This window comes from Oncorhynchus keta, chromosome 25 (genome assembly GCF_023373465.1).
Source record: "Oncorhynchus keta strain PuntledgeMale-10-30-2019 chromosome 25, Oket_V2, whole genome shotgun sequence".
Classification (NCBI taxonomy): Eukaryota; Metazoa; Chordata; class Actinopteri; order Salmoniformes; family Salmonidae; genus Oncorhynchus; species Oncorhynchus keta.
Genome location: NC_068445.1, coordinates 39,692,574 through 39,717,316, shown reverse-complemented (window position 1 = coordinate 39,717,316; position 24,743 = coordinate 39,692,574). Strand labels below are relative to the sequence as shown.

Below are 24,743 nucleotides of genomic sequence, written 5' to 3'. Positions count from 1 at the left end.
CCAGAGGATAAACCCATTGGACTTGGGTCTCTGCTGGGAGTTTACCTCATATTTAGATTTTTTAAATTCTGCTTTGTCACTAAAATCACATTTTATTGTTATTATTGTTATGCTGATTATTATTAATAATAGGGGGATAGTTCAAATATTCAACCTTAAAGTTTCTTCAAAAGGTTCTTCGAGGATCCATTCAAATCTCACAGTTTCAATTTGAAGAACCCCTAAAGCCTAAAGGATACTCCAGAGTTCTTTTCTTTTTAGAGTGCGCTCCCTGGTTTTTAGAGTGCGCTCCCTGGTTTTTAGAGTGCGCTCCCTGGTTTTTAGAGTGCGCTCCCTGGTTTTTAGAGTGCGCTCCCTGGTTTTTAGAGTGCGCTCCCTGGTTTTTAGAGTGCGCTCCCTGGTTTTTAGAGTGTGCTCCCTGGTTTTTAGAGTGTGCTCCCTGGTTTTATTTGTCAATGTTTCTGGTCAGTTGTGAACTTGGTCAGTAGCCTTAACTAGTCTGTAGCCTTAACTAGTCTGTAGCCTTAACTAGTCAGTAGCCTTAACTAGTCTGTAGCCTTAACTAGTCTGTAGCCTTAACTAGTCAGTAGCGTTTGACAGAGCCGTCAAGTGAAAGGAACTGAGATATTTGTGTACTCCTGCCAATACGTTTTACTGTAATACTATTTCAAACAAGCAAATCTAAACCTGAAATATTTAATACACTTGGCTTGTTTTTTTCCCCCTATAGATTCTCCTAGAAACTGTGATCGTTTGTTACATTAGGAATATGCTTTTACAAAAACAAAAATGGAAAAAAAATATATGAAACATCTTGTCATTTTTATTTGTATTAAAACAGTACTCTATATTTTGCTACATACATCTGTAAACAGACAGATGGTTTTATCATGTTCCCTGTGCTTGTTTACCAGACTTAACTTTTAAACTGGTGACATCATAAGAAGGCACAACACTGAAAGCAGCAGGTAGGTGAGTTAAAAGGGAGTTTTCTGACCAGCATCCCATTGACTGCCCGACTAGACAAAACCTACAACTGACCCATACCTTAACCCTAACCTTAACCAAATCCTTAACCCTGACCTTAACCAAATCCTTAACCCTAACCTTAACCCTAACCTTAACCAAATCCTTAACCCTAACCTTAACCAAATCCTTAACCCTAACCTTAACCAAATCCTTAACCCTAACCTTAACCAAATCCTTAACCCTAACCTTAACCAAATCCTTAACCCTAACCTTAACCAAATCCTTAACCCTAACCTTAACCAAATCCTTAACCCTGACCTTAACCCTAACCTTAACCAAATCCTTAACCCTAACCTTAACCAAATCCTTAACCCTAACCTTAACCAAATCCTTAACCGTGACCTGAACCTTTACTGAAATTAAATATTGATTTGCACGTCAACCACGTTTTCTTAGTTCACGTGTCAAACTCATTCCACAGAGGGCTGAATGTCGACAGGATAGTCAATCTTCTCTCGTACCCGTTTGATGAATTACATTTACTGATTAGTAAGGAACTCCCCTCACCTGGTCGTCTAGGACTTAATTGAAAGAAAACTCAAATCCAGCAGACACTAGGCCCTCCATGCAATGAGTTTGTCCCTCCTGCCTTAGTTCTTCCCAGGTGAGGGTATCAACCGCTTCTATTTGATTTGACTGTCAATCAGACAGTCATACTGATTTGGTCACACAATTTCCCTGACAAGTGTTCTGGGTTCTATTAAAACAAATAATGTGTCTGTGTTTATGTTTATTTGTTTATTTGTAGAGCATCATTTACATACTACACTTCAGCAGAACATAGCCCTACGTAGGAAAACACGTTTAGAAAAGAAAAGTAAGAAACCTGAGAAAGAGGAGAGTAGCCTATCCCAGTAGACTTTGATATATGAATCGCTGGTTATCTTCTGACTTCAGACCTAAAGCTGGACACAAATCCTTTGTCACAGTGAGGAGTTAGATATCATTTGCAATGCATAGTGTAAATGTTAGATACACATTCGATATACAGGTGGGTCAGTGCTTTTACAAGTTTAGTCGAATATTTACTATTGCATTTGTATACAGACTATTCATGTATTATTTTTTGACAGAATAGAGACGTGTGAATTCTCTGCAGTTATGATCTTCCACCACTAGGGGTCAGACATGAACTGTGCAGTAAAAACGTTGAGTTTATAAAACAATCCAACAACATGTTTCTGCATTGACAATACATACATCGAGGGGAGTAAGAATAAATTGACATAAATCCAGAAAATATTACGTTTGAACATATTGAATGATTTTCTACAAAAAAAAGTTTTGACTGTACAAAGGTCTGTAAGCCTACATGTTGTCCCTACCTTGTACAAGAAGAAGAAACAGTGGGAAAACTAATGACTGGCACTTAGCATGTCTCTACTCTAGGTAAATGGTCTTGCAGGAGTTACTCCCGTACATACAATCTCTCACCATTGTCCCCACCCAGTCTTCTATCACACACAGACACACAGACAATCCAGTGTTTCCCTCAGTACTCAATCTCGTTGAAGTTTTCTGAAAAGCCGGAATATGGAATTGTGTCTCCGGGATCTAGAAGAGAAATTAGAATGATTAACATGCATCCACAGGAGGTTGGTGGCACCTTATTTGGGGAGGTCGGGCTGGTGGTAATGACTGGAGCGGAATCTGTGGAATGGTATCAAATGCATCAAACAAGTGGTTTCTATGAATTTGATGCCATTCCATTTGCTCCGTTCCCGATATTATTATGAGCCGTCCTCCACTCAGCAGCCTCCTGTAAATTCACCTGTGAAACAATCTCATGTTGGAAGGGAATCGAAAACAGTGTCTATCATGATTGGGGTCAATTCCACAAATTATATTCGAATTCAATTCTCTCTCCCTGTATTCAATTTACTTCAATTAAAATTCTAGGTCAGTCTTTGAATTAAGAAATAATTAAATTCCTCTTAATTCCAATGCAAGGTCAATTCGAAGAATTCAATTCCCAATTCAATATTATCCCCAACAATTCTGCAAACTCCAATTTGAATTCAATTCCATCAGGCTTTCAGGCGGATCATGCCACTGTTCAGACAACTTAAGTATACTGGAAATATAGCAATATACGTTGCAATGATTCAAAACCAATCTTACCAATCTTACCAATCTTACAGTAAATTTTTTATACTATGTTCATTAATTCCATTAACTGAGAAATGTAAAAAAAAATTGAATTTAGTTCCATGTCAATTCTCCACTTCATGAGAAAAAAAAAGTGGAATTGGAATTTCAAATTAGATTGTAATTGATCCCTGGTGTCTTATCTATTGTATATCTGGTCCCCAGCCGCCTCTCATAGAGTAACCTGGGTTTTTTTCTATTGTATATCTGGTCCCCAGCCGCCTCTCATGGAGTAACCTGGGGACAAGGTGATTCTATTCATATTTCTATGTATAAAGAACTGGTCCCCAGCCGCCTCTCATTAGAGTAACCTGGGGTTTTTTCTATTAAGCTATTCTATCACGTGCTGGTCCCCAGCCCCTCTACAGAGCATAACCTGGGGACAAGGTGATTCTATTCATATTTCTATGTATAAAGAACGGTCTTTTCTATACCTGATAAGATAAGCATTAAGCTATTCTATCACGTGCTGTACAGACCACACCAGCCCCTGTCTACACAGCATTAAGCTATTCTAGCACGTGCTGTACAGACCACACCAGTGCCTGTCTACACAGCATTAAGCTATTCTATCACGTGCTGTACAGACCACACCAGTGCCTGTCTACACAGCATTAAGCTATTCTAGCACGTGCTGTACAGACCACACCAGCCCCTGTCTACACAGCATTAAGCTATTCTATCACGTGCTGTACAGACCACACCAGTCCCTGTCTACACAGCATTAAGCTATTCTATCACGTGCTGTACAGACCACACCAGCCCCTGTCTACACAGCATTAAGCTATTCTATCACGTGCTGTACAGGCCACACCAGCCCCTGTCTACACAGCATTAAGCTATTCTATCACGTGCTGTACAGACCACACCAGTCCCTGTCTACACAGCATTAAGCTATTCTATCACGTGCTGTACAGACCACACCAGCCCCTGTCTACACAGCATTAAGCTATTCTATCACGTGCTGTACAGACCACACCAGCCCCTGTCTACACAGCATTAAGCTATTCTATCACGTGCTGTACAGGCCACACCAGCCCCTGTCTACACAGCATTAAGCTATTCTATCACGTGCTGTACAGACCACACCAGCCCCTGTCTACACAGCATTAAGCTATTCTATCACAAAACAGAAATAGCTCAGTGATTACAGTATCAGAGTACAACTTTGCTGCTGATTTAGCCTGTCATTATGATGTCATACTAAACTGGTTGAAGTTTCCCCAGATAGAGTATAATGTGTTAACTGTGTAATGTGTGTAATGTGTGTTCGCAAGTTCTGATTCCCCCCTTTTATCTATTCAGGCGAGTCAATTAAGAACAAATTCTTATTTACAATGACGGCCTGGCCAGAGAACCTACCTGCTGTGCACGGCCCTTTTTTAAACACAATGTCATCAATAGCGATATCACTTCTTATTGATGGTCCTCGGATCGCTTCGAATATAATCTGGAAAGAAAGGCAACGAAAATCATCATCACAAACCCTGTTTCCATCCAGTTTAAACCCCGTTTCCATCCACTGTCTCTCTGTCTCTGTGTGTCTCTCTGTCTCTGTGTGTCTCTCTGTCTCTGTGTGTCTCTCTGTCTCTGTGTGTGTCTCTGTCTCTGTGTGTCTCTCTGTCTCTGTGTGTCTCTCTGTCTCTGTGTGTCTCTCTGTCTCTGTGTGTCTCTCTGTCTCTGTGTGTCTCTGTCTCTGTGTGTGTCTCTGTCTCTGTGTCTCTCTGTCTCTGTGTGTCTCTCTGTCTCTGTGTGTCTCTCTGTCTCTGTGTCTCTCTGTCTCTGTGTCTCTGTCTCTGTGTCTCTGTCTCTGTGTGTCTCTCTGTCTCTGTGTCTCTGTCTCTGTGTGTCTCTCTGTCTCTGTGTGTCTCTCTGTCTCTGTGTCTCTGTGTGTGTCTCTGTCTCTGTGTGTGTCTCTGTGTGTGTCTCTGTCTCTGTGTGTCTCTGTCTCTGTGTGTGTCTCTGTGTGTGTCTCTGTCTCTGTGTGTGTCTCTGTCTCTGTGTGTGTCTCTGTCTCTGTGTGTGTCTCTGTGTGCGTCTCTCTGTCTCTGTGTGTGTCTCTCTGTCTCTGTGTGTGTCTCTCTGTCTCTGTGTGTGTCTCTCTGTCTCTGTGTGTCTCTCTACCTGGTGTCTGCGGTCACACTCATAGTCCACCGTTGCCCTCATCCAGGAGATGCTCTGCTCGCCGCGACGTCTCCATAGCAACGTGTCCTGCTCGCTATCGCCGCGGCGCAGGAGTACGCTCAGCAAGCCGGTGCCAGAGCCGTACATGTGGTAGTAGAAGACCAGACACTGTGGCCCCGCGGAGCCCCTCAGGTCAGAAGACAGCAGACGGGCTGTGTGACCAGGACGCATCAGAGAAGCCTCGACATACATGAAGTACCCTGAAGAGAGATATGAGATATGATATGATATATATATATGGTTAGTGGTGGAATGGAAACAGTCAGGAGGAGGAAGATATCAGGGGTCATACAAACACATTGCTGACATACAGTACAGCATATCATCAGCATTACGTGTGTGTGTGTATAACTGATGCTGGGTGAATGGATGAATGAACGAACTGGTGACTCACCCACCCCTGTAGTGTGGTCTCCTCGGGGCCCGGTGTAGGAAGTGGGTGTTTGCCCTCGCACCCGGAGCCAATCCCCTTTGTCTGTCTCCTTCTCCTGGCTATAGCCACAGTCCCCTGTCTCAAAGTTACACTGGCCAGGCAGGGGTCTCAGCGGCCCTGGAACACACACACACACACACACACACACACACACACACACACACACACACACACACACACACACACACACACACACACACACACACACACACACACACACACACACACACTTGTTTTAAGGAATCTGACAGCAAAGCTTGATTAAATGTAGATACATGGTAATCAACAGTGTTCGGACTCCCTGGAGGTTGGCAGTTGGCAGTTATGTTTGAATGATGACACGTGATTTCATACCGAGATAAAGGATAACTCCTTTCCCACTGGGAAAGAACCGGTTGCATCAACATTGTCTCCACGTAATTTCAACAACAACAATTATATCTGATGACATTGAATCAACGTGGAGAACTAATTGGATTTGCAAAAAGTCATCAAGGTAAAGGAATTTAGTATTTTTCTCACCCAACTTTTAACCTAAATCCAATGACATGGTAAAGAATATATATATTTCACGGTGAATTCATGCGAGTCGACATCTCAACCTGCCCTGACCTTAGAGCTTTTTATGTCTCTATTTTGGTTTGGTCACGGTGTGATTTGGGGTGGGCATTCTATGTTACTATTTCTTGCTTTTGTCCAGGTATGGTTCTCAATCAGGGACAGCTGTCTATCGTTGTCTCTGATTGGGAACCATACGTAGGTAGCTTTTTCCCACATGGGTTTTTGTGGGTAGTTATTTTCTGTTTAGTGTTTGCACCTTACGGGACTGTTTCGGTTTCATTTAGTCTCTTGTTATTTGTATTAGTGGTCATTTCAGTTCAATAAAAAATAAAACACGAACACTTCACACGCTGAGCTTTGGTCCGACTCCTCCTCCTCATCCGACGACGAAAACCGTTACACAACCAAATGTAAATCAAAACTAGATGTTGAAATGATGTCTGAGTGGGTTGGCTGTATTTCTCTTCACTACCAGGGTCATCAGCAGCAGAATCAGCGGCAGCAGTTATGAAAGTCATTAGCAACATAATCGCAGCCCTGCTGAATGGCAGTTTACTTTGGGACTAAAATAGTTTAAATCCATTGCCGCTTTGAAGATAACTGTTGTCTTAATAGCTTTAAGAATGACAACATTACAACAAAACCTTTACAAGTGCTTTGAAATGTATTTCTGTTATGCATATGTGAAATAAATTAGAATTACAATCAAAGACAATTCATTTGTGATAGTCTTTGAAAGGTTGGCAGTAATATTATCATATCCCATCTAAACCGTTCCAAAGGCCTCATAGTTTTCACCACAGCGGCATGAGAACGAAGCCCAAAATGGCACAGAGGAACTGCTGTCAAAGCAAAGAAGTCGTCACTGCCCATGTAATTACCATATACCACCATAGACGGCGAGACCAGATGTTTTCCACAATGGCTGATCGTCTAAGGCTGCGTTTACTGTTATGGGCAAAGGACCTGATCTGATTGGTCAAAAGACCAATTAGTGGTAAAAGATCCGAATTGGGCTGCCTGTGTAAACGCAGCCTAAGAGCTTATAAATAGTAAGAGTTTAACTGAAGGACCCAGCCCAGTCTCCCAGCAGCTGGCATCAAAAACCACATATCCACAGCCGAGGCCTGTGTAGGAGGAAAAGAGGAGAGTTGTAGTTGATTTTATTTCAGCTTGAAATATTTTCTCATGCTACTAGCTACTCTGGCTTGAGCAAGGCCAGGGCCAGGATAACCCTGCCTGCGACTTTATAATCAGTGTCAGCCCTTGGCCCAAGAGGGAATTTCCTTAAGTTAAGGATTTCCTTAAGTTAAGATGTTGGTTTCTCCAGTGGGGGACCCAAGATCACATCCAGCCTGTGACACTTCTTCAGATCAGGTTATGTAGTGAGGGATACCTGGCTAAACTACGACATCAAGTTCTGGACTGCTACCAGAGTAGCAGGATGCCACTGTTAAGTAGCACACTCCTAGAGTGGCTCCCGAGTGGCGCAGCGGTCTAAGGCATTGTATCTCAGTGCTAAAGGCGTCACTACAGACCCCAGTTCGATTCCAGGCTGTATCACAACCGGTCGTGATTAGGAATCCCATAGTGCGGCGCACAATTGGACCCAACGTCGTCCAGGTTAGAGCTTGGCCGGGGTAGGCCGTCATTGTAAATAATAATTTGTTCTTAACTGACTTGCCTAGGTAAATAAAGGTTAAATAAATAAAAATAGAACTAGGTTTCGATATGTAACCATATGATATGTAACCTAGCCAAACTAGCTCTCTGAGCCAGCGGAACGAACATAAATAGTCAAGTGTTTTAATAAACACTTCACTTTGGATGGAAACTAAAGAGCTTTGGGCTTGGCAAGCACGGCTAGAGAAAAACACCAACTTAAACTTAGAAATAGACTGTTTACTTCTACAAAACTCAACAATGGAGAACATCCAGATCTGTTAATCAGATGGACCCTAGACACTGGATATCTCTCTGTTTCAGTTCTGTTTAGAAGTATTTATGTCAATGGGAGAAATAGTTCACAGTTGCATGTGCAGTGGATACCACAAGGCATGATTCAATCCTATGTGCAGTGGATATCACAAGGCATGATTCAATCCCATGTGCAGTGGATATCACAAGGCATGATTCCATCCTATGTGCAGTGGATATCACAAGGCATGATTCAATCCTATGTGCAGTGGATATCACAAGGCATGATTCAATTCTATGTGCAGTGGATATCACAAGGCATGATTCAATCCCATGTGCAGTGGATATCACAAGGCATGATTCAATCCTATGTGCAGTGGATATCACAAGGCATGATTCAATCCCATGTGCAGTGGATATCACAAGGCATGATTCAATCCCATGTGCAGTGGATACCACAAGGCATGATTCAATCCCATGTGCAGTGGATACCACAAGGCATGATTCAATCCCATGTGCAGTGGATATCACAAGGCATGATTCAATCCTATGTGCAGTGGATACCACAAGGCATGATTCAATCCCATGTGCAGTGGATACCACAAGGCATGATTCAATCCCATGTGCAGTGGATATCACAAGGCATGATTCAATCCCATGTGCAGTGGATATCACAAGGCATGATTCAATCCCATGTGCAGTGGATACCACAAGGCATGATTCAATCCTATGTGCAGTGGATACCACAAGGCATGATTCAATCCTATGTGCAGTGGATACCACAAGGCATGATTCAATCCCATGTGCAGTTTCCTCGACATAATAATGGCAAGGTCAAAGACCTGACGTATACACGCCCAGGCCCTGCTGTCTTACCTGCTGTTATTCTACAGTCCCCAATGGTCACTGTGATGTCATCGAGAGCCACTTGGCCACAGTCCCAGAAGTTTTTACAGATGCTGACGAACACTACCTGGGAGAAAGTCACAGATATTACCCGGCTGTCGCAGAGAAAAAAAAACTCAACTATTATCCCTCCCTCCCTTCTGTGTACGCATGCGTTGTTACCTTGGTAACCATGGGCTTCATATATGTGATGTCCACCCCTGTCCAGACATCTCTGGTGGTATCAGCCAGGCTCCAGACCTTCTCCTGAGCCACGTTGTGCTGGTCGTAGATGTAGAGAACCAGAGCGTTTTCCACTTTCCTGAAGCCGTGAAGGGCGTAGTGGAAACGCAGACAGTACTTATGGTTGCCGGGGAGGAAAGGACCGTGGAGACGACCCACGTAACCCGGCCGCGATGTGAATCGTGTGTTCGCCAGGAGGAACGAGCCTGGAGGGGAGATTTAGGATTTGATATGTTACGTCTCTCGATACAGGACATCACTTTAACCCCTACTTACATGTTCATATTACCTCAACTACCTCATAACCCTACACAATGACTCGGTACTACTACTCCTTGTATATAGCCTCCTTATTGTTATTTTAATGTGTTTATTTATGTGTTACTATTTTATTTTTTTATTTTCTAATTTCTTACTTGTTAACTCAGTCAGTCTCATTTGTAAGCATTTCATGGTAAAGTCTACACCTGTTGTAATTCAGCGCATGCGATGGATAAATTAGATTTGATTTCCAACTGACTCTAAATAGCTGTTATTTAGTCACAATCATTATGGGGCGAAACATAACTTCCAAGTACATTTTTCACTTAGTTATGTATCGATGTTAATGGGAAACCTAAGTTCAAATACGACCTCAGCGGATGTTAGGATTCAGCCCTACGATAAAACATAAAGGGCTCATAAATGCTTGTGACAAGTCTTACAGGCTTTATGTTAGGCGTTATAGTGTGCATCCCAAATAGCAACCTATTCCCTATAGAGTGCACAACTTTTGGCCAAGGCCCTATGGACACTGGTCAAAAGTAGTCTACTATAATGGGGAATAGGGTGTAATTTGGGACGCGTCCATAAGAGTTGTGTAACTCACCAGTCCCTGTGGTGTGATCTCCTATTCTGTAGGCGTTGGGCTTCACTGATACTCTGTTCCACACCTTGCTCTCCACTCTTTCCTGGTAGTACTGACACAGACCCTCCTCAAAGTCACAGTTGGCTATGGACGGGTCAACCACAGGCTCTGAAACAAAGCAAGCAAGTCACACTGTGGTCATTCTATGAGGGTAGAAGTGAACAATGGTACCACTTAATTCCATGGGTTTGAAGCATTGCAAATAATCTAGACCAAGGACAAAAACAGGCCATTGAATAAATGTTGCCAACTACGGTCACTTTAGAAAATGATACTACACCTTAGGGAGCTTTAGAAACGATACCTTAGGGAGCTTTAGAAAATGATACTACACCTTAGGGAGCTTTAGAAAATGATACTACACCTTAGGGAGCTTTAGAAACGATACCTTAGGGAGCTTTAGAAAATGACACCTTAGGGAGCTTTAGAAAATTATAATACGCCTTGGGGAGCTTTAGAAAATGATACTACACCTTAGGGAGCTTTAGAACGATACCTTAGGGAGCTTTAGAACGATACCTTAGGGAGCTTTAGAAACGATACCTTAGTGAGGTTTAGAAAATGATACTACACCTTAGGGAGCTTTAGAAACGATAGCTTAGGGAGCTTTAGAAAATGATACTACACCTTGGGGAGCTTTAGAGAATGATACTACACCTTAGGGAGCTTTAGAAAATGATACTACACCTTAGGGAGCTTTAGAAACGATACCTTAGGGAGCTTTAGAAACTTACCTTAGGGAGCTTTAGAAACAATACCTTAGGGAGCTTTAGAAACGATACCTTAGGGAGCTTTAGAAAATGACACCTTAGGGAGCTTTAGAAAATTATAATACGCCTTGGGGAGCTTTAGAAAATGATACTACACCTTAGGGAGCTTTAGAACGATACCTTAGGGAGCTTTAGAAACGATACCTTAGGGAGCTTTAGAAAATGATACTCCACCTTAGGGAGCTTTAGAACAACACCTTAGGGAGCATTAGAAAGATACGTTAGGGAGCTTTAGAACAATACCTTAGGGAGCTTTAGTAAATGATACCACACCTTAGGGAGCTTTAGAAACGATACCTTAGGGAGCTTTGGAAAATGATACTACACTTTAGGGAGCTTCAGACAATTATACTAAACCTTAGGGAGCTTTAGAAATGATACTACACCTTAGGGAGCTTTAGAAATGATACCTTGGGGAGCTTTAGAAAATGATACTACACCTTGGGGAGCTTTAGAAACGACACTTTAGGGAGCTTTAGAAAATGATACCTTAGGGAGCTTTAGAAAATGATACTACACCTTAGGGAGCTTTAGAAAATGATACTATACCTTAGGGAGCTTTAGAAAATGGTACTATACCTTAGGGAGCTTTAGAAACAACACCTTAGTGAGGTTTAGAAAATGGTACTATACCTTAGGGAGCTTTAGAAACGATACCTTAGGGAGCTTTAGAAAATGATACTATACCTTAGGGAGCTTTAGAAACGATAACTTAGGGAGCTTTAGAAAATGATACTATACCTTAGGGAGCTTTAGAAAAGGATACTACACCTTAGGGAGCTTTAGAAATACAAAAAAGAGACAACATGGAAACTTTTAATTGTCAAAGTTTCTGCTGCAAGGTCTTTTTCAGGACACAGCAGGATACTTAATAAAAAAAGTGTCCATACATTACAACAAGCTATAGATTGTATGTATTGATGTGGTTATGATATCATAACTGTGTTTAAAATACTTGTACCATGCTGTATCCTAAGCCCAGGGCTGACTGACAACACATGTTGCTGAGGGTGAGAGAACACTGGCTACTGAGAGGTTCTCTCTGGAATTTAGACTGGGGGACAGAGAGAACACTGGCTACTGAGAGGTTCTCTCTGGAATTTAGACTGGGGGACAGAGAGAACACTGGCTACTGAGAGGTTCTCTCTGGAATTTAGACTGGGGGACAGAGAGAACACTGGCTACTGAGAGGTTCTCTCTGGAATTTAGACTGGGGGACAGAGAGAACACTGGCTACTGAGAGGTTCTCTCTGGAATTTAGACTGGGGGACAGAGAGAACACTGGCTACTGAGAGGTTCTCTCTGGAATTTAGACTGGGGGACAGAGAGAACACTGGCTACTGAGAGGTTCTCTCTGTCTGGAATTTAGACTGGGGGACAGAGAGAACACTGGCTACTGAGAGGTTCTCTCTGTCTGGAATTTAGACTGGGGGACAGAGAGAACACTGGCTACTGAGAGGTTCTCTCTGTCTGGAATTTAGACTGGGGGACAGAGAGAACACTGGCTACTGAGAGGTTCTCTCTGGAATTTAGACTGGGGGACAGAGAGAACACTGGCTACTGAGAGGTTCTCTCTGGAATTTAGACTGGGGGACAGAGAGAACACTGGCTACTGAGAGGTTCTCTCTGGAATTTAGACTGGGGGACAGAGAGAACACTGGCTACTGATAGGTTCTCTCTGGAATTTAGACTGGGGGACAGAGAGAACACTGGCTACTGAGAGGTTCTCTCTGGAATTTAGACTGGGGGACAGAGAGAACACTGGTTACTGAGAGGTTCTCTCTGGAATTTAGACTGGGGGACAGAGAGAACACTGGCTACTGAGAGGTTCTCTCTGGAATTTAGACTGGGGGACAGAGAGAACACTGGTTACTGAGAGGTTCTCTCTGGAATTTAGACTGGGGGACAGAGAGAACACTGGCTACTGAGAGGTTCTCTCTGTCTGGAATTTAGACTGGGGGACAGAGAGAACACTGGCTACTGAGAGGTTCTCTCTGGAATTTAGACTGGGGGACAGAGAGAACACTGGCTACTGAGAGGTTCTCTCTGTCTGGAATTTAGACTGGGGGACAGAGAGAACACTGGCTACTGAGAGGTTCTCTCTGGAATTTAGACTGGGGGACAGAGAGAACACTGGCTACTGAGAGGTTCTCTCTGGAATTTAGACTGGGGGACAGAGAGAACACTGGCTACTGAGAGGTTCTCTCTGGAATTTAGACTGGGGGACAGAGAGAACACTGGCTACTGAGAGGTTCTCTCTGGAATTTAGACTGGGGGACAGAGAGAAGGAGAGCGAGAAAGATACAGAAAGAGAAGAGAGAGAGAGAGAGAGACTAGTTCAACTTCAGAGGATAGTGGAATCAAAAGAAGGATAATTTTTACATCCGCGGTTAATGTTCCAATCATAATCTAATCAATTCCAATCCTTTTCTTCAAAGGGCACACACCCTTCTCTCCCACCTCTTTGGATGAATCATGTTGTCTGGAACACTTGAGGAAAATGAGAATGGGTTGGGCGGTACAGTAGGGACTATGTGGTACTCCGGGGCTCTGTGGTGATGGTGTAATGTAGCTAGTAGCTACTGTTGCTGAAACACACTGGGCCAGTTTCCCAGACACAGATTCAGCCTGTAGTCCTGGACTAAAAAGCATGCTCAGTGGAGATTATCTAGGATTCTCCGCCCCACTGTGTTGATCACAGTAATAATGTACCCTCTCACCTGTCTCTGTGTGGCAGAACTCTGGAGAGAAGGAGATGTCATCAATGGCCACGTATCCTCCACGGGCACTGTTAAAGGCTACTTCATAAACCACCTGGAAAACACAGACACAACCACGATATAACCAATAGATGATCAGAAGATAACCATACAGTGTAAACTCAACAGTTAGCTCATCAACAGTTAGCTCAACGGTTAGCACAACAGTTAGCGCAATAAATAGCTCATCAACAGTTAGCTCATCAACAGTTAGCTCATCAACAGTTAGCTCAACAGTTAGCTCAACAGTTAGCTCAACAGTTAGCGCAATAAATAGCTCATCAACAGTTCGCTCATCAACAGTTAGCTCATCAACAGTTAGCTCATCAACAGTTAGCTTATCAACAGTTAGCTCAACAGTTAGCTCAACAGTTAGCGCAATAAATAGCTCATCAACAGTTCGCTCATCAACAGTTAGCGCAATAAATAGCTCATCAACAGTTAGCTCATCAACAGTTAGCTCATCAACAGTTAGCTCAACAGTTAGCTCAACAGTTAGCTCAACAGTTAGCGCAATAAATAGCTCATCAACAGTTCGCTCATCAACAGTTAGCTCATCAACAGTTAGCTCATCAACAGTTAGCTTATCAACAGTTAGCTCAACAGTTAGCTCAACAGTTAGCGCAATAAATAGCTCATCAACAGTTCGCTCATCAACAGTTAGCTCATCAACAGTTAGCTCATCAACAGTTAGCTCATCAACAGTTAGCTCATCAACAGTTCGCTCATCAACAGTTCGCTCATCAACAGTTAGCCAGATGCCACACTAAAACGACCAGACTTGTCCAACAGAACTTCATTTAAAACATGCCTCTCAGGTCAATGGAGCTTTTATCAATTATAAATGTAAGTCCTATTCAAAACCTTCAATGAGTTGACTGTAATGGTAAAGACATTGTATTATGTTATGTAACAGAACAGAGCAGCTCTCTTGGGGCGGCAGTGTAGTCTAGTGGTTAGAGCGTTGGGCTAGTAACCGGAAGGCCTGGTTAAATTAAAAAAAGGTACAAATTGGTAACAGTAGCACTGGCTGGTGTAGAGTTACCTCTAGTTACCTGAGACTTCTTTATACTGGAATTGAATACATACACATTAGTAGAGACATTTTTTGTTGTTGCTGTGGAACCCCCCAAAAAAGCCATATTACAACCTATGTGTCGTGATTATTGCGTTATTTGCTCTATAACCTGTTCGTTCATATGCCTTGCAACAGTGATATATAGGCTTAAAGGCCGAGACAATATGAAGACTCAGTGGCAGAATAAATTCAACCACACCTTTGTTTCATCACAAAACCGGAGAGGAACAAAGTATATTGCATGTAACAAACAGTTACATGAACTTCAGCATGGTCGAGGAAATTAATGTTTCCAAACATTTTTGGGCCGCTAAACAATTTTTGATTTAGAACCACAGAAAGTTATCGCAAGTCGTAGAGAAAACAGGAGCTGCCTCCACTATTCCATCAGCATTTCAACATCATTAACTCACCTCTGCTTAGTCTAATACAGCGACAGCTAAAAGATACCAAAAACGATTTAGTCCAATCAACGTAAGCTAAATATGACGAGGCTGTCCATGGTTCTGATTTCTGTGTGTGTGCGTGTGTGTTCGTGTAAGTAAGAAAAATAGTTGAAAACGCCAATGCCATCCTCCTCTCTTTCGTGTTGACGAAATGGTCGATCACTCTGTCATACAGTACATGTTTCTATTTTTTGTCGTCCTAGGCTACCTGGCTAAATTGCTTGCTCGCTATCCTAACTTCCTTTCATGGACAAAGTTAGCTAGTTAACATTAGCCTTCTACATCTAGCTACATATTGAACTTCCATCCTCTCAGGTCTCTCAGGGGCACAACGTATTAATTAATGGTTGGATCAGAATTAACGTTAGAATCACCGTTATAATCATTGTACGGAGAATTAAGTAAAACCACAAGTCCAAATCCCTATCTCCATCCATGGCTAATTTATAGGAAAGGGCCAATTTTAGCTAGCTAGCTAGCCAACGGAGGACGTCAACACAACGAGATGCAACAATTCAAGTTGTTTCTGTCAATGACGCCCGCTCTCGATGCAATTTGTTAGGAAGGAAGCCAAATCCAAACTGTCTTTCCATGACACTTTTTTTTGGTGCGCCATGACCATTCACAGTTGAGCTCACTCAGTTTACATGAAAGCTGATTGGCTACTATTTCATACTTGTTTTAATCAAGGGAGGTCAAATACTCGCTGGCTTCTCTTGCAATCAATGCTACGGCTGGCAATAATGTCATACTGATTTGGAACAGACAGCATCAGATACTGTAGATGGCCTACACTTATAGAGAGGGGCGCTGTTTCGCTCACTCAGATACTTTCTCCGGTGAGATACTGTACATTCAGCATCTTGTGAATTGAAGGAAAAATTATGGAACACAAAGAGACCGAAGATAAATTATTATTATTTTTATTTTTTCTTGGTCAATCTTTTGGGGAAGCCTGGCTTCTCTTGGTATCCATAAATACATGCCAATGTAAGAATATGTCAAAGATAAACACAGAGACAGAGTGCGAGAGGTCAAGAAGTCAATAGAATTAACCATCAATGGAAATAGTGGATTTCTGTAAAAGGGAATTATTGATAAACGGGTCAGAGACATGGGAGGAATTTGTCTATACAGTGAGCCTAAAATAGGATACTTGTTATTTGGTCATTGGCCCAGTTGTACTGCAAGGACTTCTAATTGGTCAACCACAGGCTAGGGCTGGGTTATAAAACTAAAATGTAATTAAAAAGACTTTAAAGACATAAAACAAACAGCTCCAGTCTTCAGTCCCCAATGTAAATCAATATTATGTTAAAAAAAAAATATTACATCTAAATTCTATGAAAAATTGACATACCGTGCCTTTCGGAAAGTATTCAGACACCTTGACTTTTTCAACATTTTGTTACATTACAGCCTTATTCGAAAATGGATTAAAGAAAAAAATGTCCTCAGCAAACTACACAAAATACCCCATAAAGACAAAGCAAAAACAGGTTTTAGAAATTTTTGCACATTTATAAAATAAAAAAAACGGAAATACCTTATTTCCATAACTATTCAGACCATTTCCTATGAGACTTGCAATTGACCTCAGGTGCATCCTGTTTCCATTGATCATCCTTGAGATGTGTCTATAACTTGATTGGAGTCCTTCTGTGGTCAATTCAATTGATTGGACATGATTTGGAAAGGCAGACACCTGTCTATATAAGGTCCCACTGTTGACAGTGCATGTCAGAGCAAAAACCATGTCATGAGGTTGAAGGAATTTTCCGTAGAGCTCCGAGACAGGATTGTGTCGAGGCACATATCTGGGGAAGGGTACCAAAACATTTCTGCAGCATTGAAGGTCCCCAAAAACACAGTGGCCTCCATCATTTTTAAATGAAAGAAGTTTGGAACCACCAAGACTCTTCCCAGAGCTGGCCTCCCTGCCAAACTGAGCAATCGGGGGAGAAGGGCCTTGGTCAGGGAGGTGACCGGGAACCCGATGGTCACTCTGACAGAGCTCCAGAGTTCCTCTGTGGAGATGGGAGAACCTTCCAGAAGGACAACCATCTCTGCAGTACTCCACCAATCAGACCTTTATGGTAGGGTGGCCAGACGGAAGCCACTCCTCAGTAAAAGGCACGGCAGCACGCTTGGAGTTTGCCAAAAGGCACCTAAAGACTCTCAGACCATGAGAAACAATATTCTCTGGTCTGATGAAATCAAGATTGAACACTTTGGCCTGAATGCCAAGCGTCTCATCTGGAGGAAACCTGGCACCATCCCTACGGTGAAGCACGGTGGGGGCAGCATCATGGTGTGGGGATGTTTTTCAGCGGCAGGGACTGGGAGACTAGTCAGGATCGAGGCAAAGATGAACGGAGCAAAGTACAGAGAGATCCTTGATGAAAACCTGCTCCAGAACACTCAGACTGGTTCAAATTGTATTTATCACCGAATACAACAGGAAATGCTTACTTACAAGACCTTAACCAACAATGCAGTTAAGAAAATACCTACAAAGAAGTAAGAGACAAGAATAGCAAATAATTAAAGAGCAGCAGCATATAACAATGGCGGGGCTATACACAGGGAGTACCGGTACAGAGTAAATGCTCTGGGGAACCGGTGTCGAGGTAATTGAGGTAATATGCACATGTAGGTTATTAAAGTGACTATGCATAGATAATAATAGAGAGTAGCAGCAGCGTAGAAGGGGGAGGGGGCAATGCAAATAGTCTGGGTGGCCATTTGATAAGCTGTTCAGGAGTCTGTTTAGAAGCCTCTTGAACCTAGACTTGGCGCTCCAGTACCGTTTGCTGTGCGGTAGCAGAGAGAACAGTCTATGACTAAGGTGGCTGGAGTCTAGAGACATTTTTAGGGCCTTTCTCTGACACCCCCTGGTATAGAGGTCCTGGATGGCAGGAAGCTTGGCCCCGGTGATGTACTGGGCCATACGCACTACCCTCTGTAGTGTCTTGCGGTCGGAGGCCGAGCAGTTGCCATACCAGGCAGTGATGCATCTTTATTTATTTTATTTTTTTATTTTTTTATTTTATCTTTATTTAACCAGGCAAGTCAGTTAAGAACAAATTCTTATTTTCAATGACGGCCTGGGAACAGTGGGTTAACTGCCTGTTCAGGGGCAGAACGACAGATTTGTACCTTGTCAGCTCGGGGGTTTGAACTTGCAACCTTCCGGTTACTAGTCCAACGCTCTAACCACTAACGCACTAACCACTGAGAGAGCTTTGTACGTGTCTCTGTGTGTGGAGTAATGGTGGGCTAGAATTTTTTTCCCTCTGGTTGCACATTTAACATGCTGATAGATAAAACTGATTTTAGTTTCCCTGCATTAAATTCCCGACCACTAGGAGCGCTGCCTCTGGATGAACGATTTCCTGTATACAGCTCATTGAGTGCGGTTTTAGTGCCAGCATCGGTCTGTGGTGGTATGTAAACATCTACAAAAAATACAAATGAAAACTCTCTAGGTAGATAGTGTGGTCTACAGCTTATCATGAGGTACTCTGGGGAGCAAAACATTGAGACTTCCTTAGAAATCGTGCACCAGCTGTTGTTTACATATAGTTAAAGTCGGAAGTTACATAAACTTAGGTTGGAGTCATTCAAACTCGTTTTACAACCACTACACAAATTTCTTGTTAACAAACTATAGTTTTGGCAAGTCGGTTAGGACATATACTTTGTGCATGACAGAAGTAATTTTTCAAACAACTGTTTACAGACAAATTATTTCACTTATAACTCACTGTATCACAATTCCAGTGGGTCAGAAGTTTACATACACTAAGTTGACTGCCTTTAAACAGCTTGGAAAATTCTAGAAAACGATGTCATGGCTTTAGAAGCTTCTGACAGGTTAATAGAGATCATTTGAGTCAATTGGAGGTGTACCTGTGGATGTATTTAAAGGATTACCTTCAAACTTAGTGCCTCTGTGGGTGACATCATGGGAAATCTAAAGAAATCAGCCAAGACCTCAGAAAAAAACCTCCACAAGTCTGGTTCATCCTTGGGAGCAATTGCCAAACGCCTGAAGGTACCACGTTCATCTGTACAAACAATAGTACGCAAGTATAAACACCATGGGACCATGCAGCCGTCATACCGGTCAGGAAGGAGATGCGTTCTGTTTCCTAGAGATGAACGTACTTTGGTGCGAAAAGTGCAAATCAATCCCAGAACAACAGCAAAGGACATTGTGAAGATGCTGGAGGAAACAGGTACAAAAGTATCTATACCCACAGTAAAACGAGTCCTATATCGGTATAAACTGAAAGACCACTCAGCAAGAAAGAAGCCACTGCTCCAAAACCGCCTTAAAAAAGCCAGACTACGGTTTGCAACTGCACATGGGGACAAAGATCGTATCGCTTCCAAGCTGTTTAAAGGCAGTCAACTTAGTGTTTGGCCACAATGACCATTGTTATGTTTGAAGGAAAAAGGGGGAGGCTTGCAAGCCGAAGAGCACCATCACAACCGTGAAGCACAGGGGTGGCAGCATCATGTTTTGGGGGTGCTTTGCTGCAGGAGGGACAGGTGCACTTCACAAAATAGATGACATTGTGAGGAAGGAAAAAAATGTGGATATATTGATGCAACATCTCAAGAAATCAGTCAGGAAGTTAAAGCTTGGTCGCAAATGGTTCTTCCAAATGGACAATGACCCCAAGCATACTTCCAAAGTTGTGGCAAAATGGCTTAACAACAAAGTCAAGGTATTGGAGTGGCCATCACAAACCCCTGAACTCAATCCCATATAAAAGTTGTGGCCAGAACTGAAAAAGTGTGTGCGAGCAAGGAGGCCTACGAACCTGACTCAGTTACACCAACTCTGTCAGGAGGAATGGGCCAAAATTCACCCAACTTATTGTGGGAAGCTTGTGGAAGGCGACCCAAAATGTTGACCCAAGTTAAACAAATTAAAGGCAATGCTACCAAATACGAATTGAGTGTATGTAAACTTCTGACCCACTGGGAATGTGGGGAAAGAAATAAAAGCTAAAATAAATCACTCTCTACTATTATTCTGACATTTCACATTCTTAATCACATTTGTGATACTAACTGACCTAAGACAGGGAATGTTTCCTAGGATGAAATGTTAGGAATTGTGAAAAACGGAGTTTAAATGTATTTGGCTAAGGTGTATGTAAACTTCCAACTTCAACTGTATATGCATAGGTCCATGCCATGTGTCTTTACCAGAGGCTGCTGTTCTATCCTGCCGATAGAGTGTATAACCTGCCAGCTGTATGTTCTTAATGTCGTGGTTCAGCCACGACTAGGTGAAACATAAGATAATACTGTGTTTAATGTCCCGTTTTTAGGATATACCTGCTTTCAGTTTATCCCATTTATTTCCCAGAGATTGAACATCAGCTAGCACTACGGAAGGCAGATGCAGATTAGCCACTCGTCCCCTGATCCTCACAAGACACCCTGATCTTTCCTGCAAAATCTCAATGTCCTTCTCCAGTCGATTGACGGGGATCTGGGCCTGGTCGGGTGTCTGTAGTATCTCCCTCCTCTCCGACCCATTGAAGAAAACCTGTTCTTCTAATCTGAGGTGAGTAATCACAGTTCTGATGTCCAGAAGCTATTTTCGGTCATAAGAGACGGTAGTAGCAACACTATGTACAAAACAATTTACGAACAAAGTGAAAAAACAAACAAAATAGCACGTTGGATAAGAGCCAATAAGACGGTAGCCCTCCCCTCTGGCGTCATCTGGCGTCATCTTGACACGACAACGACCCTAAGCACACAGCCAAGACAACGCAGGAGTGGCTACGGGACAAGTCTCTGAATGTCCTTGAGTGGCCCAGCCAGAGCCTGGATTTGAACCCCATCAAACATCTCTGGAGAGACCTGAAAATAGCTGTGCAGCAACGCTCCCCATCCAACCTGACAGAGCTTAAGAGGATCTCAACTCCCCAAATACAGTTGTGCCAAGCTTGTAACATCAAACCCAAGAAGCTGTGATGCTTTAATTGCTGCCAAAGGTGCTTCAACAAAGTATGGAGTTAAGAGTCTATGTAAATGTAATATATATATATATTTATTTATTTTTTACATACATTTCTAAAAACCTGTTTTTGCTTTTACATTGTGGGGTATTGTGTGTAGATTGATATGGAAAAAGTCAAGGGGTCTGAATACTTTCGGAATGCACTTCACTTTACAACAGAATCTGACAGGAAGTCACCAGTCTGCTATAAGATACATTATAACATTACAGCAGCAACGGAGATCGAGACCAAACATTTCCTGTCTTTTCAATCTATTCTCTTCCAACAAGAGATTCATAGGAGAGGAGGTGAAGGGGGAGGGCTGTCTGTGTGAAATGTGGTTGAGAAGGGGAAGGAGGAAGAGAGGAGGAGGAGGAGAAGGGGGAGGAGGAAGAGAGGAGGAGAAGGGGGAGGGTTGTCTGTGTGAAATGTGGTTGAGAAGGGGGAGGAGGATGAGAGGAGGAGGAGGAGAAGGGGGAGGAGGAAGAGAGGAGGAGGAGGAGAGGAGAGGAGGAGAAGGGGGAGGGCTGTCTGTGTGAAATGTGGTTGAGAAGGGGGAGGAGGAAGAGAAGAGGAGGAGAGGAAAAGGGGGAGGAGGAAGAGAGGAGAGGGAGGAGAGGAGAGGGAGGACTAGGAGGAGAGGAGAAAGAGGAGAAGGGGAGGAGGAAGAGAGGAGGAGCAGAGGAGGAGAAGGGGAGGACTGGGAGGAGGAGAAGGGGGAGGACTAGGAGGTGGAGGAGAGGAGAAGGAGAGAAGGGGGAGGACTAGGAGAAGGAGAAGTGGGAGGATTAGGAGGAGGAGGAGGAGGAGAAGAGTCATACAAACTCCTCCCTGGATCTTCTTTCTGGTGTTCTACCCTTGAAGGAACACAACTCAGTCTCTGGCGCTATGACAACAGTAATTAATAACACCCTTCTCCCTTCTGGCTATTTATATCTGTCCAGAGAATCCACAGGGAAGAATACTGCACAGACCAAAGATCTCTAGTGTGTGTGTGTGTGTGTCTGCCTGCATGCTTGTGTCTGTCTGTCTGTCCTTGCACTCTGACCCTTGAACTCTAAGGTGTGTAGGGCCAGTACTGACCTCCAGGCATGTGTTTGTTTGTCAAGCAGGTGTGGTGTACTACCTGTACTGACCTCCAGGGGGTGTGGGGCCTTAATATCCACGTTGACCAGCCTCCAGGAAGTTGTAGCATAGACCTCAGGCCTCCAGATCTCCTCGTAGTGTCCCAGCGTGTCTCTAGTGAACACTGAGAAGATGTTCCCTCTCTCCTGGTCCCGCTGGTAGTAGAACGACAGGCAGCCTGACACCGGGGTGGTCGTCATGGGAGACGTCAGCTTGGCCACTTCCTGGAACCGCTTGGCATAGACTGAGTCCACATACATGTAGTGACCTGGAGAGAGATGAGAAAGGTGAGAGAGGTCAGAGAGATGAGGTGTAGAAACATGACAGCAATATTGGGTTATCGTATTGTATAGAACAAAAACTAGTAAACATACACCAATGAACAGAACACACTCAGGTCAGGCCCCTGGGGTGATCTTTGTCTGTGTATACCTCTCTGGTTGTTCATGGTGTGTGTGTGGTGTGTGTGTGTGTGTGTGTGTGGCTGTTCATGGTGTGTGTGGCTGTTCATGTGTGTGTGTCTATGTTGTGTGTGTGTGTGTGTGTGTGTGTGTGTGTGTGTATACCTCTCTGGTTGTTCATCATGTGTGTGTGTGTGTGTACCTCTCTGGTTGTTCATGGTGTGTGTGTGTATACCTCTCTGGCTGTTCATGGTGTGTGTGTGTACCTCTCTGGTTGTTCATGGTGTGTGTGTGTGTACCTCTCTGGTTGTTCATGGTGTGTGTGTGTGTGTACCTCTCTGGTTGTTCATGGTGTGTGTGTGTGTACCTCTCTGGCTGTTCATGGTGTGTGTGTGTGTACCTCTCTGGCTGTTCATGGTGTGTGTGTGTATACCTCTCTGGCTGTTCATGGTGTGTGTGTGTGTACCTCTCTGGCTGTTCATGGTGTGTGTGTGTGTACCTCTATGGTTGTTCATGGTGTGTGTGTGTGTACCTCTCTGGCTGTTCATGGTGTGTGTGTGTACCTCTCTGGCTGTTCATGGTGTGTGTGTGTACCTCTCTGGCTGTTCATGGTGTGTGTGTGTATACCTCTCTGGCTGTTCATGGTGTGTGTGTGTGTGTATACCTCTCTGGCTGTTCATGGTGTGTGTGTGTGTACCTCTCTGGCTGTTCATGGTGTGTGTGTGTATACCTCTGTTCTGGTTGTTCATGGTGTGTGTGTGTGTGTACCTCTCTGGCTGCTGTTCATGGTGTGTGTGTGTGTATACCTCTGGCTGTTCATGGTGTGTGTGTGTGTATCCTCTGGTTGTTCATGGTGTGTGTGTGTACCTCTCTGGCTGTTCATGGTGTGTGTGTGTGTGTGTGTGTGTGTGTGTGTGTGTGTGTGTGTGTGTGTGTGTGTGTGTGGTGTGTGTGTGTGTGTGTGTGTGTGTGTGTGTGTGTGTGTGTACCTCTCTGGTTGTTGATGGTGTGGTCATCAGGCAGGTTGGACTGGGGGTCTCTGGCTGTGACTCCCTCCAACATACCAGTTGACATTAGGGTTCCAGTGGTTACTGTAGCCACACAGGTGGTGCTCCTCAAAGTTACACTCTGACAACAACAACAAGGTGTGTGTGTGTACCTGTGTGGCTGTTCATGGTGTGTGTGTGTGTGTGTGTTCATGGTGTGTTGTTATATCTCTTGGTATGGTGTGTGTGTGTGTGTGTGTGTGTGTGTGTGTGTGTGTGTGTGTGTGTGTGTGTGTGTGTGTGTGTGTGTGTGTGTGTGTGTGTGTACCTCTATGGTTGTTCATGGTGTGTGTGCGTCATGAAATCTGCAGATGCCACGTATAAGGCATATTTTTTACTTCAATATTATGTTTTCTAAACATAAACAGACATCAACCACACGTTGTGTGGCTTAACAGTTGTCTTAACATTCTCCTACCCTGAGAACTGTTGTGAGGCTTAACAGTTGTCTTAGCATTCTCCTACCCTGAGAACTGTTGTGAGGCTTAACAGTTGTCTTAACATTCTCCTACCCTGATGACTGTTGTGAGGCTTAACAGTTGTCTTAGCATTCTCCTACCCTGATGACTGTTGTGAGGCTTAACAGTTGTCTTAGCATTCTCCTACCCTGAGGACTGTTGTGAGGCTTAACAGTTGTCTTAGCATTCTCCTACCCTGAGAACTGTTGTGAGGCTTAACAGTTGTCTTAGCATTCTCCTACCCTGAGAACTGTTGTGAGGCTTAACAGTTGTCTTAGCATTCTCCTACCCTGAGAACTGTTGTGAGGCTTAACAGTTGTCTTA

At 43.4% G+C, this 24,743-nt stretch overlaps 1 protein-coding gene across 1 annotated transcript in view; it reads right to left on the bottom strand.

The window, feature by feature from the left end:
* Positions 1-1,746: 1,746 nt before the first annotated feature.
* LOC118357974 (MAM domain-containing protein 2-like) overlaps positions 1,747-24,743 on the bottom strand; it is a 48,739-nt gene continuing 25,742 nt past the window's right edge. Inside the window, 11 exon segments of the mRNA XM_052479313.1 lie at positions 1,747-2,583; positions 4,540-4,627; positions 5,302-5,561; positions 5,756-5,911; positions 9,149-9,245; positions 9,341-9,606; positions 10,269-10,415; positions 13,798-13,891; positions 22,526-22,782; positions 23,905-23,962; positions 23,964-24,043. Coding sequence (XP_052335273.1) covers positions 2,522-2,583; positions 4,540-4,627; positions 5,302-5,561; positions 5,756-5,911; positions 9,149-9,245; positions 9,341-9,606; positions 10,269-10,415; positions 13,798-13,891; positions 22,526-22,782; positions 23,905-23,962; positions 23,964-24,043 — 1,565 coding nt within the window. The 3' untranslated portion in view covers positions 1,747-2,521.